Here is a 17342-nt window from a genome sequence, read left to right on the forward strand (position 1 = left end):
GACAGCAGATTGACTGGGGTTTATTGAATACTTAGCCCCTTGAAGATAATTATCGATCACTTTGTTCGCAGGATTTATTCCGAATGCATGCATAAGTTAAAACAGCTCTCACCTTTCCATTTTTACTCCAGGCGTTTGGTAAGGAAAACGAAGCGCGATGGAAGCAGCGGAGTGAAAAAGCCTGACCTGCAGTTCACTATCAACCCTAAATATATTGTCAACTTTGTACTCGCGTCATTTCTGAGCGGCCGCTGATCAAGAAGAATGAAGATTCTCTGCTCGAGGATTCCCGCATGCCGCAAGCCATTCCCCCAGGACGAACTTTGTTCTTCGAGTCCAACTTTCTCGCGCGTTCAAACCGCATAGCGTGACAAACGCGAAATTACATACTGCCATAAAATTATCATATCCGCTCATGGTGCATTGTAACTATGTTTTATTCCAGTGTCAACCACTGATCGTATCGTTTTTAGTTTGAAAATATTCAGCCAGAGGCTAATTTTTAAGTAAGGCGCGTGCTAAATTTCTATTTATAACCTTGTGTTGTGATGCAATCCATTTCAAGATAATAATGAAATGTATGTGTCGCAATCGGAGAGCGGAGATGCTTCATTTTCGAGTCTATAGGAAGTTAGTCTGAGATAACACTTACCTTACTGTGGAAGATTTCTCACGTTTCGTAGGGTTTTTGGCAAGTTGTCATTTTTTTAGTCCAAATGGAGTTCAAAGATCACTCGGAAGGACCCACCAGAAAAATCAAGATTTAAAATAATAGTTGTGACAAACCCTGTTGCATCTAAATCTTCGTCCATCGATTATTTCACTGTTAGATGCCAACAACTTTAGTTAGCACTAGCGCACTAACCTTGGACTCGATTTCTTCGTCAAAAGAATCAAGTATCGCTCGAGCGAGGTAAGTCAGTCACTTCTGGAGATAAACAAGAGACAATTGCTATTAACCCTTTAAGTCCCGAAATCTGATTGTTTAAGTGATTCTTCCCTCTACCTGCCATACATTTCCTTGTAAATTAGTTAGGAGAATTTTGTATTAGATAAAGCTAACAACTTCAAAATGATAGGTTTGGGTATTCTTATAACCTGTGTGAAAGGGAGAAGTTACTTGTTAATCACTTCTGGGAGTTAAAATGATGATGAGGATAAATCACACAAGCACATTTAATAATGTAGCCGGCTCTGCAGGCCGGCAAGATGAACAGCGGCAAAATTGAGGCTCAGATTTCCAGTTCTGTCATGCTAGACACAACCAAATCCAATGCTGACAAAGTTTGTTCGATTACACAGTTAGATATTTGTATCGCATTTTTTTCTTTTTAAGGCGATTTCATCGCGAAAGAGCGCTCGATCTTTATCTCATCATCTTTAATCCGCGCCTAGGTAACCCCATGCCACATACGTAGATATAATGCATTATCACTGAACCTATTCTTTAGTCATTAATGTATTTTAGAGCAGTATAACGGATGTAGAAAGCATTATTTGCATTTGATTGTCATCTTTCGAAAGTAAAAATCTGGAATACTCAACCGCGAGAGAATAGAAACTGTTTATATTATCATGTCAACCGCTGATACATCATGGACTGACCGACACAAAATTCAAGCCCGTGAACCGATCGGTTCTGCTTATCAGTTATCAATCTACAACAAAATGATCTTATCATCTTTATATTGAGTAATGAAATGATCTTATTTTCTTAATTTGAGTAAGAAAACCTCTTATCTCTCCAAAGCATAAGGATATCCCAAAGACAATAGTAGAGCGAAAAAAATTACTAAGCCTAACTAGATAAAAAGGAAAACAAGCAAAGAAAAAACGAAACATTTGACGATTTCATGGTTTTCAATCTGTGTGAAGATTCTGAAAAGGAGGATTGTCAAGGCTGAGAAATTCAACAAAAATAGCCATATACAGGCTATAAGATAAGTAAACAACTGAAAAGAGTCAGATGAAGCGTTAAGCAATGGCTTCATCAAACTGGCACTGAACTATACTTTCAAAAGTATCTTTAGCAGCGTTAATCTCTCCCTAGGAAATTAAATTTGATAAAACAAATGCTCACCATGGGCTCGCATTTAGAACCTTTTAAGAAAAGTTGCACGCTTTATCCAACTTGAAACCTTAACAAACTGACAAAACTGTGCCAACGCGACGACGAAAATAAGTCTTTAAATAATTATTTGTAGATGGAGCCGTCTTGCCAACAGCTATGAAAATAGAAGGAAAATTATTCTACTAACAGCACGAATAAACTAGCAGTAATTTTTTTACAAGTTAAACTCTAGTGTGTGTCAAGAATTCGAGTTTACCGCCATGTCATTTTGTGTCAGTTGACGTCGATCAGCTGATCTGCTGTGGTACTATGGCACCCAATCTCCTCTCAATCTTCTTCTTCGCTAACAGCAATGAGGGTTCAGTCATTGCAGGGACCTAAATTTGCATTTTCAAGCCAATTAAGAGCACATAAAACAGAGACTATCTACTATAGACCCACTTAAATGTCTTTCCTAGGTCTGGCTAAATTAAATAGTCTACGAGTTATGCAAATTATCTTGACAACCGGAAACTCGCCTTGCTGAAACGGAAATGCAATGCCTTTGGCTTGGCCTCCATATATGGTAACTCTTTTGCATACATTATCGTGTGATTCTCTCGTAAACATGGCTGAAACAGCGGAAGACCACCGAACGTCTTCGGAAAATGAGGTAAGGCTGCCGATCCTTTCCTTTACAATTACTTAATTCCTACCGATTTTACTTTGGTAATTTGGTTTGGATTTTAACGGGCTCGGATTTACTTTTCATGAAAGTGCGTTTGTTTATAGTGCGAAATGACATGAAAAATTCATCACTCAGTCTGAAAGAACGCAGTACGCGCCAAATTTTTGCGATTTTTGCGGCATCTGAAGACTGCGATTTATTCTTTTCCAATGCGATTTTATTTTCATCGAAATGGTTTGTTGTTCCAATAAAATTCCATATAGTTTCATGTGATAAAAGTGTTTGTATAGAAAGATTTGTTTTCATGTATAAGTATTGCACAAAGACTTTACAAAGCATTGTGAGGCATGTACGCTTGTTTGAAGGGATGAAATTAGTTTGGAAGTTAAGTCTATGAGAATCCTCTTCATCTGAAAGTGGTTTATTGCTTTATTTCAGTTACAAAAAATAAATTTACCCTCCGGCTTATAAAACTATGTAAACGTACACGAAAAAACCATGGCGCTGTTGGGAGTCATTTGTATCAAAGCATCCTATGTTGCCACATATTGTTCAACAAGACGCCGTGCTGAACGCCAAATCGTGCCCTTAATGTTTTAATAAAGTTGAAAAGAGATACAGTTTTTGACATCTTTATTTACAAACACTTATTAGCTTGCGACAAAACACAGTTTGTTCCACTGTCTGCTCGACTCTAAATCAAAATTTAATTCACAATATTTTAATGATGTCGGCGATTTTATCGTTTACGAAGTGCATTTGATGTCGGTTTTCATTACCCATGTAAACGCCTTAAAGGTTATTGATTAAAAGCTTTAGATAATCTGAGGAAATCTATCGGAAAAGGCGTTAAGAATTCTCACTTCAAATCGTGTGTCGCAAAACGTGTGTCGTACGTAATCGCAAAACTAAGCCTTTAATTTTAAAGACGTTTGAATTCACGACAAAATAACCTTAAATTTTTCAATTTTATTAAGGTAGATTTATGACCCATTTCTTGTTAAATAATGCATTACATTTTCTTTTACTCACCTATCTTTAGGACTATTGTAGAATGAGAATTTTAAACAAATATATGCCATCATGTACTCTTGGGATATTATTATTTTCATTATGAAAATATATTGCAGACAGCTCTGTAGACCCTTTGTAAACAAAAAAAGTGTTAATTGAGTTTGGTTGATTTCCTCTGTTTTATACAATTCACGAGTTACATTTTTTGTCTAAGAAACCCGCATGCCCAAAAAATGAATGTGTAGCTTCATGTCGTTACTTGAATTCATTTTGTTCACAGACATCAGGAGTGACAGGTTCTGCAGAATCTATAGATTTATCTTGTATCCACGTAAGTACAACTAATATTGGAGGCTTTAATGACAGTTTATGGTCCTTTAGTGAGCTACAAGGCTGCTTCAGAATTATATCATGATCAAGTGATAATGCAATGGTAAATGGTAAAAAAGAAAGCAAGTGATAATCAGATTTTGTTCTCTTTCAGTGGGGGTACCTAAACTGTACACTATTAAAAGATCCAAAGAAGATTAAGGTGGGAATTTACATTTATACAAATGAAATATTCTGATGTTTGGGAAACTCCATATAAGATTAGTCACAAGGGGGGTCTTATAATTCATACTGTATGTGGTTGACTAATAGTTGACTAACTCACCCCATCATGCACTTTATAACAGCTGAAAATAGTGTATTGTGTTCACGGGCAAACATCCTTTAGTGCTGACTTCTCCAATTATGTAAAATTCCTTTATTTTGGCCAGGATAATATTTGGCAGACATTTTGGGTTGATCTCTGTGGATCTACACTCAGGCTTTATAAGGTAAAATTTACTTGCAAATTATGATTCATGTTCTTTACTGATTGATTTCTTTTCATCATTAATGTTCCTCTTACTTTTTTAAAAGGATTTATCTCTACCACAAAATTCTGCCGATCAACTGCCTCCTTCAAGTCTCAGTGTGCCCTCTAATGAGGTTATTATATAACTGTTGTATGAACTTCTACACTTGATTTTTTCTGCATCTGTCTTTTATACTATGTTTTAACTGGTATTGTATTAGTGAAATAACTCGTATGGCCAAATATACTTGTAGAATGAAAAGAAAGAAGCTTTTATTGTCTTGAAGAAGGGGACAAAAGTTCAAATTTTAGAACCAGGATTTGAGGTGAGTCGCTCGGCTGAAAGTTAATCCACATATGTGTACATGGGTATGCATTCCTATGTCTTCGTTCAAACTTATTCTTGGTTACACAATTTTCAAAACAGTTTAATCTGTATTTTGTTTAGTCTTTTAATTTTTAATTTAATTTTTCAAGCTAAGAAAGAAATTGAACCACAGCGCGCACACACACACACACACACACACACAATTATTCTTTTATGTTATCATCAACTAATTATCTGTAACTTTATAACTTATTCTTTCTGGAGCCTTTTTTTTTATGCACTAACGTTTTATAAAATTTATTTTAAGTAATGAATTATATCTTTATTGTTCCAGTCACACAAGTTGCAAAAGAGGAAATTCACAGTGAACAGAAGACATGTCTTCAAGGTTTCTTTTACCAGTGGAGGCACAAACTCACCATCCTACCTGTTTCAGGCTCCATCCAAAGGAAGCATGTATAGATGGTAGGGTTAAAAAAAACTTTTTTTCTCTAAGTAAGTTTCCTTACTATATTATATAAGATATCAGCCTTTCCACCCTAACATCAGCATGTATATTCTCTATACTGTAATTAAAACATTTCCCAAGGTGCTGACAAGGAGAATTTGTTTAAAAATCAAGAGTTCCTTTAGGGCCTATTTTCATGGAAGTGGGGGACCCCAGATAGATAAGGTAACTTACCTTGATGGAGTGATGATGATACCTGTCCATAAAATCTTGTATTTTATCTTCATCACATTTACATGATAGGTGGGGTGACCTGCCTAGGCAGCATACCTGGTCAGCCAGGTAGGGTAACCTTGTCAGTGGGGATGAAAATTTTCCATGTAAATGTCCTCTTTGCAATGAAACCTCAACAGTAATTCAAGGCACAGTTTTACTTTGAACTTAACATGACATTCACATGTTATGCTGAAGTTAAGGTGTTGTACTGTCAGAAACAGTTAACGCATCCAGCTATCAGTGGAAATCTTTGAGGAAAATAAATTACTTTTTATCAACAGCATTTTACCATGTGTCACCATAGTGCCATCTTACCTCTCTAATTACAAGCATAACAACAACCTCAAGAAACTTCTTTATGGCATCCCTGGGTAGTTAGATTGTATGCAAATGCAGGCTATTTTTCTACCACAGCTAGGCACATTACCTCTATTACCTGGGGTCCCCCACCTTTGTGCAAACAGGCCCTCAATTGTTCATCATTTCCACTATTCTAGGGACCTTGATGCGTGACTCTGAAAAATTGGATGCTGGGTACTCTTAGGGGTTCAAATGGGTTAATAAAAAAGATAGGACAACAGATAAAATTCACTTTAGGTTTGAATGATACTGTATTTTAGCTTTGATGGTGGCATTGTATGTTATATAATTACCCATGCATTTGTTTTTAACAGGATTAGCAAAATTGAAGAAGCAATCGATATGTCTGACAAACCACAGGTAATTTGATTTGTATTTACTTGCCAGTTTTTTAGTCTGTGTTATTACCAGGACCAATTTGTACTTTGTGTGTAAAAAACCTGTATTTGCAACAATCAATGGTTTATAGGTACATACTGTATCATTCTGTAATTTAAAATGGTAATCTGTATTTTGTTTTATTTCTCTCTTCCATTTTTGCATGGATTGATGACATGTAACTCAGAATGAATCCACAACAGGTATTTCTTTCAAACTCTGTGATTTTTTTTAAAATAAAGAACATTTTCTTCCTCCACCCTCTGTCTGTATTTTTGTCTTGTTCTTTAAGATGATATCCATGCTTATATCCCTTATGTGGTAAAATGGTGTAGTAGTGGAATGGTTAAAAATGAATCTTGGCAAACTGTTAAAAAACCTGACTAAATGGTGGGGGTCTTCTGCAATAGACTAGCATTCCATGAAGGGAGGGGGGAGGGGGAGAAAGAGGAAGAGCTTAATTACTACAAGAACTGTGATGAGCTCTAACCTGATGTACCAATAAGTTTTTCAAACTAACTTTACCTTATTTTGTTCCTACATGAATGATTCACCTATCTATCAAATAACTGGGAAAAAATTAAATTGATTTGTTTTCCTGTCTGAAAGGTTAACATTATGTTCATTTTCTGTGCTTTGTTCTCTGTAGGAAAAGTGAGGAGTTAAATCAGTACTTAAATTTTGATTCATAAAAAAGTGTATAATTGTGAGAATTTCATCACTGAAGAGTCTTTTAAAGTGAAGGGATGTAACCTGTAATGTCTAAATCAAACATTCTGCTACATCTGACTTTTAATTCTTTAAATTTCTGATCATTTTATAAGATTCATAATAATCATGGTAATCTTCAGTATTATCAATTGTAGAATGATTTTTCTAAGTTATAAACCAGTGTTTTTCTAATAAGTGTAGCTAATGTTTTAATGGGGCTTTGATTGTTCATTTCTGTTTATAGTTGTTTCAGCTGTAACTTCAGCGCTAACATATTTGAGGGGCTTTTCATTTCGTAAGTTTATTTAATAAATCAGTGGAAATCTCCGACATATTATGCATGATGCTGGCATGCACTGTGTGCAGGGAATGCCTTTGCTTCTCTGTGTGAAAAATTTTTGTCAGACCTGGTGAAGGACAAGGTTGAGGTAACATTTCAATGTTAGTCAGACCATACTGCCAAGATACTTGAAAAGTACAATTTACTGTGATCTACTCTTGAAACCTGTCTGAAAGAGGAGGAACTTTAATGTTTCTTTCAATACTTTATGTTCACCCTTTCACTCCCAAGATCTTGTTAGTAACTCTTGTCACTGTATGCCTTACAATTCTCATGATGTTAGTGTTGAGAATTTAGTATTGGATCCACAAATGTCCACTTGATATTGTATTGATATTGTAAGGAGAAATTCTGTCTTGGTCACTCATGGGAGTTAAAGGTTAACATCCCTGTTAAACCCAAATTATTCTATTTCGGTCTCCTATTCATAATTACTAATTCTTTTTTCTTGAAAGAATGAAATGAAAACACACTCCTATCTTAGCAGTAGTGATAACATTGAAATGTTACCTGATGATGTTAAGATTTGTTCAGAGACATCAGAAGCAAGTCCACAGTTAGATATAATATGTAACAATTCTGTAATAAACCAGAATATTACATGTAATTTGCACACTAAACTTTGGAAATCGGTACTTAATGACTCAACATATCCATTGAGTTGTAACCAGGTGCACTAAATTAAAGTTTACACACACTTGCAAGCTAACTTGAATTTAGAACATTAACAAATAAACTCTTTCTTTAAGATGTGAACTCATTCATGAAAAATACATTAACCAAGCACCAGCAATTTTGAGCACTTCCACCATTCATGAACTAAATCTAATTTATTTTATGTTTAATTTTTCAAGTGGCGTTGTTGCTCGATATATTTTTTTTGTGTACTTTCGTACTTGGAATTGCCGCTGATATATAACTTACAAGAAACAATCCATCTCCATTTTCTCGCTTGCTCCAAACCGTTGCATGCAAGAACAGCTTTTATGTCACTTACAACTACTGAGGTTATTTTATTGTGCTTAATTTTTCTATGTCGCACTCTCTCACGTCACAGACAAGAGACTCAAAGAAGCTAAACTTCGTTCAATGGAGCAACAAAGATTCCGTATGGCTCCAGAGATGTAAGTACAACGCAAAAGCGGTTTGCGATTAGAGATTTGCTTAACTGGCAAAAGTAAGCACTGTATTCAGTGAACTCTTGCCTCTAATAAGAAATTTTTTTTTAACGCAAAAAAAGTGAGATAAACTTACCGTTCTAGTATTCTGTAGTTTGTGTTGTGGCGGCCATTTTTGAACCGGGTAGGCGTGTGAGGTCTGAAACGGGTAACGCGTGGATGTGATGGAGAGAAATCTTCGGAAGCTGTCGGAGCTCTAAGGAACGAGGCAAATGACGAGCGTATTTCCATTTTTAGTAGCTCCGAGAGTGTTCCGAAGATTTAAGGCGAATCGGAATATCAAATTTGAAAATCGTATTTGCTTGCGTTTTAGGAGAATCCCTGATAGAGATGACATTGATTCTGGCATGGAAGGTAAAATACTTTCTACCTACTGTGTTAATTAGTGATTGGATGTTCTTAGGACAGGAGCAGAGTTAGCGGCGGGGAGGGGGGGAAGTGAGGCCGAGCAACATAGCGACACTCCTTTGGCGATCCTTGCTGTTGTTAGGAAACTGGAGATTTCAAAATATTGGGTCGGCAAATCACGTTGATAATGGTTTCCACCCCATGTTCGGCGTTAACAGAGCTATTCTCGTTGAAGGATCTGTTGATATCATTTCAGTTTTGGAAAATATAATTTTGTTTTTGGCTTTTTGAAGGTGACGTAGAAGAAGTTTATGAAACCTCCAAGAAACTTGTGGACAATCCTCGGCTTGAGCTAATGAAGGTAAGCTCACACACAAAACATTTTACTCAATTCTTGCTATTATTTTGAACATGAGCGAAATTTAAAAGCATGTACCTCTTATTTTCAAATCTGCTCATGTAACAATCCACTTTTACCTTCATCGACATGACAGAGCGCTTTTCGATTGAGTGTAGTAAAACCAAAACGACCAATCAGAAAAAAGGAAAATATCTTCGAGAACCAATGATACTCTAAGTGAAAACAATTTCAAATTACCCAAAGCGCGGGAAAACTCGGGCCACTGACTGATCGGTTTTAGTTTTGCATCTGATTGGTTGAGAAAACAGCGCAAATTTTCTGGACCGATCACACTGCGAGGTTAGGTGCATACAATCTCGGATTACTTTCGACACTCAATTGAAAAATGCTGTACGTGGTCAAGTGCTATACCTGGTGAGAAAACTAGTGCTTGGTCCTGTTTTTGTGAAATATTGTAACTGATAAACCATTCACTGTTGTGCTTGTTTCTCCTGTTTTTGTAGAAGCAACTGCATGACTTAGAAGAACTTGTTCAGCAACTAGAGAAAGAAGAGGAGGCTTTCTTGGGAGGAAGTCTTTCACACCGTAAGTTGGAAACCTCGGATACAGTTGTATGAATTTTGTTTAAGTTTTGTTTGGCTCAGTGCATTATAATCTTGATCCTGATTAGCTGTTGTAGTAATTTTGGTTTTGGTTTTACAATACTCAATGCAAAAGCACTCGAAGGGAACTATAGTCATATTTTTATTTTTTATGTTTTCAGTGACGAGGAGATGCGAGTTTCATTCAACGACAACCAAGGATTATTTTCTGATACCAGGCCACTCTCGGACACTGATTCCCAAAGGAACAGAACTTACAGTACTGGGACAACTTCCAAATAATCGCTGGAGATGTTGTGTGGAGCTTCCACGAAGTAAGTCAGCGGGACTTACAAACGGACAACACTTGGAATCATCTTCGGAAGTCGAGAGTATTTCTTCATTTGATACTGCCGACGACGAAAATATTACGAACACTAAGCCGAACACGGACATTTTAATCGGAAGCGTTCCGAACAGTCTACTCAACGATTTAAGCAATCTGATTTCGTGTAAACTAAAATGCGAAGACGGGACACCTGTAGCTTCCCCAGGGGTTACCCCTCAATTATCCCCCTTCCCATCCCCACCTCACTCCCCTTATTCCCCGCATAAGAACAATCGGGACTCGTCTCCAGGTAAGCGAAGTTCCTTACGCAGGTCTATAGCGAGTGAAAATCTTAGTGAACAAGATATATGGGAACAATTTTGCATACCATCCCCACCCTCGTCGCCTGTTACATCACGATCTACCTCCCCCTCTATGTGTCTCTCTTGTTCTCCGGGTGGATCGCTCGAGGATTTGGATTTTGTTGATAAGGAAAGCTGCGAGACTGTAAATCCCGAGGAAAATAAGGAATGTTCTAAAGTAATTCTGAGACAAGGGAGAGAAAAAGATGAAAGAGATTTGTCGGTACTGAAAAGTCGTAGAGAAGCCACTTTTATGATCGACGATATTCCAGAGACTTACATCGGAAGTGATTCAGAGGATGATAGAATGGTGACAGTGATTGATGAAGTACCCCCTCATGAGCTGTTGGATTCTGAGAACATCGAACAAGAACCTGTGAAAATGCGAGTTAAAAAGGACCAGTCACATCGCGATTCTGGTAGGTGTGACAAGCTGTTAGCAGAATTTAGTGACATGTTGTTAGGTATATTGAACAGCAGCGTATGGATTTGTTACCCAGTGGCTTTCAATTGAATGGTCACGCACCTGGGTGTCATCTTCACATTTAGCCCTTTAAACCCTTCACATCCTGACATCAGTATGCGTATTCTCCGTACTGTTCTTAATAGATTTCCTAAGGTGCTGAAAAGGAAAATTTGTTCAGTAATCAAGACTTTTTATTAGAAGATGATCATTTCCCTTATTCTTGTGACCGTGGTGAGTTATTCAGAGATGATATTGTAAGGAGAAATTAGATGTTAGTCACTCTTCGGGGTCAAAGGTTAAAAGTTAACCACCTTTAACAAAAGGAACCTGAAAGCCCTGCTCAATAGCCATTATTCGATTGGTCAAACTCTAAGGTCTTATATACTGACATTAGAACTGAAATCACATTATGCTAGTTTGTTTGTGGATGTTTTGTTCTGTTCTAATATAAATTTACCTTCCAACTATAGATACTGAATCAATTGCTTCTCTACAACCAAATTATGCCTTTTTGGTCACAAAGAAGTTACGGCAGCGAGGGATAAGCTTAATTGTGGGATCTTCCAGTTCAGGTGAGAATAAAGCACAGTGTTTTAATTTAACGAAAGTGAAATATTGTATATAATAATGTAATATCCGAGAATTTTACCAAATAATTTCCTTTTCGACATTTTTCTTGATAGTAAAATTTCAGTTTTCAATTTTAAGTATTTCTCAAAACTGAATCCATTTGAATTAGGCAATTAGCTTGGATAGTTAAGGAAGCTATTTCAATCTTAATTAATAACTGACCCTCCTTAGACTAGCTATAGCTATTTGCGGGTCAGCCAATCTAATACTGAACATCTGAAAAATTGAATAAATATTATTAAGTGTGAGGTGTTTCTGAGCAACGACTCGTCATATATGTGTTAAGTGTTTACTTGCAGACAAATAATTTAATTATGTTATGCAGTGTGGTGACAATTACTTCTCGAAAGTACATTGTATCTCCAACTGGACTTAACTACAATCAAATAACTATATTTTGTTACGAAAAAGCTGGACTTTTTATTCATGTAGTTCTCTGGATACCTGTGCGCACTGTAATCTAGTAAACTCATTGTGTGTCACTGGGTATTCAGAATAGATTTCTAACTGTATATTTCTTTACATTCTATCCACAGAAGATGAAAACGATGACGATAAAGGTAAATTAATTAAATTCTTACGCGCGTGATTCTAATTTGGAGATAATGAAATTATATTTTTAATTAATTGTTCTTTTCTTACAGATATGGGACCTCCTTCAAGGCTGTCACGAAGGTTCGGAAACGTAATTGATTTTGCAGGTTTATATAACGAGGCTATCTATCAACATATTGCTACGAATTTTACCCTCATATGCTGCAAAAATTGTATCGTTACGAATGAGGAGAACGTAACAACTTTAAAACGCAATTTGTTCCTTTTTACAGACGTCTGGACAAAGAATTCTTACAATTTGAAAGCGAAGGGACAGAACAGGGTACCCAAACTTCTTGTGTTTATCTCCTGGTTTATCATTAAGCAGTTCTTCGGAAAAAGGTCGATCTTCCTCTCTTGGATCGACATCTTTTTCAGCTATTTGGTTTTTAAAAGTTATTGTTGTTTTGTTTACTTCTTTAGAGATTCGACCGTATTCTGCATTTGTCCCAAGAAAACAAGTTGGAATCACCTTAAGTAGAGAGTTAGTGTCGTCATTCGATATTGTTCAATTGATAGTTACTTAAAGTGTTTTAAGAGTGAAACGTCACTCACATATTTTATTCCCTGTCATTGTATGGTGGAAACATAGGACGGCTGAATATTCCCTGTCGCAACCTATATGAAGCGTGGGAAATTCCATCTTCTACATAGTCTCGCCCTCAGAACGGAAAAATCCTTTAAGAGCCTTCTATAACGGCTGTTCGCAAAATTCAAAGGAGAGTTTCCCTACATCTGCTTAATTTGGGTGGGGTTTGCATTTCCGTTTTTGTTGATCGTTTTATACAGTAGTGTGAATTCCTTTTTAGGGTTCAAAACTTTGTTCCTCGCACGTCCACAAGAAACGAACTACTCCTAGACTACTCGTCGCCTTCTGACAAGCCTTCGCCGATGATTCGCTCAAACACGCTCACTACTTTTGAAAAGTGGGGAGACTGGAGGTTAGTTTTACAAGATCACGTGAAAATCATGTATACTTCCCGTCAAAATCACGTGCCATATTGGTCTGTCTACATCTCGTGTTTTGTGATTTATGTTTTACAGTTCAACAGAGAATGCTCCACCCATCAATCAACGTCGAACTCTTCAGCTGAGCAAAGACAGTTCAGCAGGATTTGGTTTCACTCTGCAGGTATCTAAAAGTGGAGGGGAACCTGGGACAGAAGGGAGGTCTTGAACATGCGTACTCGTCGTGCGGTTTTTCAGTGATATTAACTTCACATGGACATCCATCGCGGGTAGTTTTTCCGCGCCCCCCCCCCCCCCAAAAAAAAAAAACAAGGGCTTAAAAATTCACGCAGCACTAGGTTTAGTATAAAACTTACACGCATCTTAATAGGAAGCAGACTCGTATGTACGCAGTGCGAACCATTATTTTTTTCGTCCATAGACGTACGGAATTGTCCAGCAATCAGGTGAAGTGGAGTACATGACTTTTGTTCTCAGTGTAGAGGAAGATGGACCAGCCTACATGGCAGGACTCAGACCAGGTGAGCCAATATGACACATGCTTTTTACTCTACATTCTCCCTGAGCACATTTTGATATACAAATCCAGGGCTTCAGTCACAGTGCGAAGTAAAGCAAAACAAAAAAAAGCCTAAAAACCCTTGCAATCCTAGATTAATAACGTAAAACTCAGCTGAAAATAGCTCTCTTAGTCGCTTTTTTAATGCCTCCCTTTCTTTCTTCTTTCCCGTTCACCTGTTTGAACTTGTTTCATTTTTTTTTTACTGATTGACAGGAGATCTCATTCTGGAAGTTGATGGTGAAAGCGTGGAGAAGGTGGACCACAAGGAAGTGGTGGCACGTATTCACCAAGCTTCTAAATCAGTCAGGTAGTGACACGTGTAGTGTGCGTGATTCGCGTGTGCAGTGTGGTAAACGCGACCAGTACGATAGATTGACGTGCAAACACTCTCTACGTAATCAATACATTGTTCAGAAGATAGACGCTATAGTCGCTGAGATGGTCAGCTGGGGGAGACTTTCTTAAGGTGGTACTCAGTGTTATCACAACAAACGTGTATTGAAAGTGTATCTAAAAACCCGGCGAGGATAGACGAGGATAAACACCAAAGAGTGGATGGCTTATATAAAGATTCTCCATGACTCGCTTTGACGAAGGAAGTTCTTAGAAATTAATTAATTTCCTGTTGTCTTGAACTAAATTTTTTAGATTGGTGGCAGTATTTGTAGATGCTCTTCGAAGAATGAAGATGAATACCAGACTAAAATTACTCCAGGTTTGTACCTATTACACTCTCAGTTAACCTTCGTCTTTATTTGTACCCTTTTGAAAAATATTTTTCGTTTTATCTCTCTATCTTTCGCTTTCATGACCCTTCCGCCACAAGATCATCGCAATTTATTTTTGTCAAAGCTTCCTTCACCGTTCTTTCCTTTCCTTCTTCTTAGCGTTGTTTGCCCTAATTTTGGTTTGGTAGACATCAATCCCTATTAGGAGGAGCACGGGCCGTCTAATTGCAAAGAATGATGCCATGAAAGATTTGGAGAAAAAGATTTCATCACCAACAGTAGTTATGAAAACACGTTCATGTACTGACCTTCCAAACGTTATTCCAAGTCAAAGAAATGTTGAACAATAAAACTTAAAAATTCCCCACCCTCCCCTTCCTTGGATATTCTCCCTACGTGTTTGACCTTCCCGCTTATTGAAGGATCTTCTTATATTCGAAACAGGCTGAACTGGCAGACAAGGAACTCTTATTCCAAGAATTGTGTAAGAGAGAAGATGAAATACTCCAAGGTTTGTATTGACAAGGAAGTAGTCTCTCCTTACGTGCGTGGTCGATATGATATCAAGTGAACAGGTGTTAAGAATAAAGAAAAACATAAACTAGAGAATATCAATTGATTACGGGAAAAATTCTCAGAACTTACATCAAATGAAGTGTATGGAAGACAGTTAGGAGAATAACTATTAAGGTACTAGGAAAAATACGTATAGGAAAGTAAAGAGAGAATCAGCCGAGGAGACTGAGACCAACAGATAGGCCCCTCTCCTAGAAGACTCGAGAGCCATTTTTAGCTCACTTTTGCCCCTCTCTTAGAAGACTCGATAGCCATTTTTTAGCTCACTTTTTGAAGAAGAAAATCTGGCGGGGTTGTAAAAAAGGCCTTTTTTATAATTTTATTATTACCGAGTGTAGTCAAACTCACTGTTTTCACTCACAACTCATTGCTGGTTATTTTTGCCTCAACAGGAAAGGGAATTTCCTCCTCAGATATGTCTTCACTGGATCTACCTCGAGAGAGAACGAATTCTTTTCTGTATACCCAAGAATTAACCAGTACTTTCAGTAAACAATCGCCAAATGTTCACGACAGCGTTTTACAATATCGCCAAGCTTTACACGACAAAGAGGCTCGTCGAAGTTCTTTGCCAGATGGAGTTGAGCTTGGAAAACAGCGAATTACTGCGACCACTGGTTCTGAAATGTTAAAAAAGTTTTCCTCTCCAGATCTAAGCGCGCAGCGGCGCAAACCAATCAGTGCTAAACTGATAAAAAGTTTCCGCAAGAAAAAGCCGTCAGTGGAAAGTTTTAAGTCATACTTGGAACTCGATTTGGACGCTGAGAATCCTGGGAAAGAGGAGGAAACTGGAAGTGATACACCTGGTCCCGATGTTTTTGAGCCAGCGTTGACCACCGCTGAAGCGACAGCTACGGCAGTGTTAGACGAACCCAGGACTTTAGAACGAGAAGCTCCAGTGACAAGCAATTTTACTCCTTTAGAAGAAAATCCAAAGCTAAGTTCTCTTATACGAAGCAACAGTGAGCAGAACAGTTCTACCCTCTACAAGGAGTTTTCGGAAAATCCTGATGTGTCAAACCAAGATCGAATTGCACCAGGAATAGCCCAGATGAAGAAACGGTTTGAAAAATCCTCGTCGTCAAAAACGTTACCGACAAAGTCTCCCAAGCCAGCGCAGGACGAACGGAATGGAAACACTCTTGGCTCTAATGCTCTCCGAATGGCGGAATTTCATGAACTCAACCAGAGACAAACTCCTTCCTCCTAACGACAGGAAAAGTAACTTGAAATAGAGACGAGAGATGAATTAAGGCATAGTTATCACGTGTCTTTGTGCACCTCCCCCTGATAAGTCTTAAGTCAGAATGATGTTATTGAGCAAACAATTTGATCCCTGAGGAAGGTGGATTTGGGTGCATCAAAATTCTTTATGTTCACACATGAGGAACGTATCGTGAGATTAAAAAGCCCTGCGAGCATCAAGGTGCCTAACCCACTCTATCTCTCCCCGCTCCGCTCTTCTACGCAGAAGGTTCGGCGGGTGGGCGTTGCAAGGCCAATTAGCCGCTTTACACAAAGAGCGAAGGCTCGTGTTGGAACGCAAGTGTACGCAAACTGAAAGTCGCCGGAATAGTTACTGTAGTATCTACAATTTGCGTGAAGCCTCAGGGCTAGATGAGAACCCTAAGCAATTAACAAATGTATGGAGAATTACAATTTTTTTAATTAAGTACCGTACTCAGAGAACTTGCAAATGCAACGGAATAACAATTTCCTTACAGCAATAGGGAAAGCTTTGAATTGATTCACCTACAAGTTAGTAGTCTCCTCGGAATGACAGGTTTTGTGATAAAAATAATTAAAGAATGGATGATTTGAAATTTGATATTGTTCTCATGAGAAATGTTAAAAACTTGCCATCGGGATTCATGTTCTCGTAACTGAAAAAAAAAAAGTTGCCAATTCACTTTGTTGTTTTGCAAAGTAAGGCAAAGAATTGTTTACGGTTTATGATGCAAATGCACTGCTATTGTTCTTCTCGTCAAAGTTTTCTTTTATTTCCCTATTTCCTCGTTTCTGTTCCGTCGTACTTTCCAACCCAGATCAACAGAGATTCAAAAGGCAAACTAGGTTTGTGAAGGAAATGTGGACTAGGCGAGACAAAAGATTTGATCCTTTCACCCCTAAGAGTGTGTAACATCTAATTTTTCCATACAATATCTCTTCTGCAACACTCGTTATGGTCGCCAGAATATAGGAAATGGTCACCAACTAAAGAAGCG

The 17342-nt window shown here is 37.7% G+C and overlaps 2 protein-coding genes across 4 annotated transcripts in view; one reads left to right on the top strand and one right to left on the bottom strand.

The window, feature by feature from the left end:
- The window catches only part of LOC136277831 (collagen alpha-1(XV) chain-like), a 29102-nt gene extending 20372 nt beyond the window's left edge, over window positions 1-8730 (bottom strand). Inside the window, exons 1-2 of one of the 2 annotated variants that reach the window (XM_066160567.1) lie at window positions 8689-8730; window positions 866-928 (exon numbers count right to left, since the gene is read on the bottom strand). The gene's annotated coding sequence lies outside the window, so the exon portion shown is untranslated. Of the gene's footprint in view, window positions 1-865; window positions 929-5603; window positions 5767-8688 lie in introns of those variants that run through there. The other variant, XM_066160566.1, reaches the window with a different exon arrangement.
- LOC131797435 (uncharacterized) lies at window positions 539-16945 on the top strand. 2 transcript variants are annotated; one of them, XM_059115060.2, is made up of 28 exons: window positions 539-913; window positions 2530-2723; window positions 4033-4083; window positions 4237-4284; window positions 4514-4573; window positions 4659-4727; window positions 4848-4919; window positions 5256-5386; window positions 6320-6365; window positions 6571-6586; window positions 7339-7389; window positions 8492-8558; window positions 8926-8966; window positions 9254-9321; window positions 9825-9906; window positions 10085-11011; window positions 11529-11630; window positions 12225-12248; window positions 12333-12363; window positions 12516-12565; window positions 12706-12766; window positions 13092-13223; window positions 13327-13414; window positions 13673-13772; window positions 14027-14120; window positions 14462-14528; window positions 14986-15052; window positions 15510-16945. In XM_059115060.2, the coding sequence occupies exons 2-28, from the start codon at window positions 2610-2612 to the stop codon at window positions 16325-16327; spliced, it is 3477 nt and encodes a 1158-aa protein (XP_058971043.2). In that variant the 5' UTR covers window positions 539-913; window positions 2530-2609; the 3' UTR covers window positions 16328-16945. The 2 variants fall into 2 exon arrangements, with proteins under 2 accessions (XP_058971043.2, XP_066016660.1); XM_066160563.1 differs by lacking the exon at window positions 7339-7389.
- Window positions 16946-17342: the final 397 nt, after the last annotated feature.

Source organism: Pocillopora verrucosa, chromosome 13 (assembly GCF_036669915.1).
Source record: "Pocillopora verrucosa isolate sample1 chromosome 13, ASM3666991v2, whole genome shotgun sequence".
In the NCBI taxonomy this organism is placed as follows: domain Eukaryota; kingdom Metazoa; phylum Cnidaria; class Anthozoa; order Scleractinia; family Pocilloporidae; genus Pocillopora; species Pocillopora verrucosa.

Coding starts and splice junctions, on each gene's coding strand:
- LOC131797435 (XM_059115060.2), top strand. CDS start 2,610: ATGCCTTTGGCTTGGCCTCCATATATGGTAACTCTTTTGCATACATTA. Junction 8,559..8,925: donor TTCCGTATGGCTCCAGAGAT/GTAAGTACAACG, acceptor CTTGCGTTTTAG/GAGAATCCCTGATAGAGATG. Junction 12,767..13,091: donor GGAATCACCTTAAGTAGAGA/GTTAGTGTCGTC, acceptor ATTCCTTTTTAG/GGTTCAAAACTTTGTTCCTC.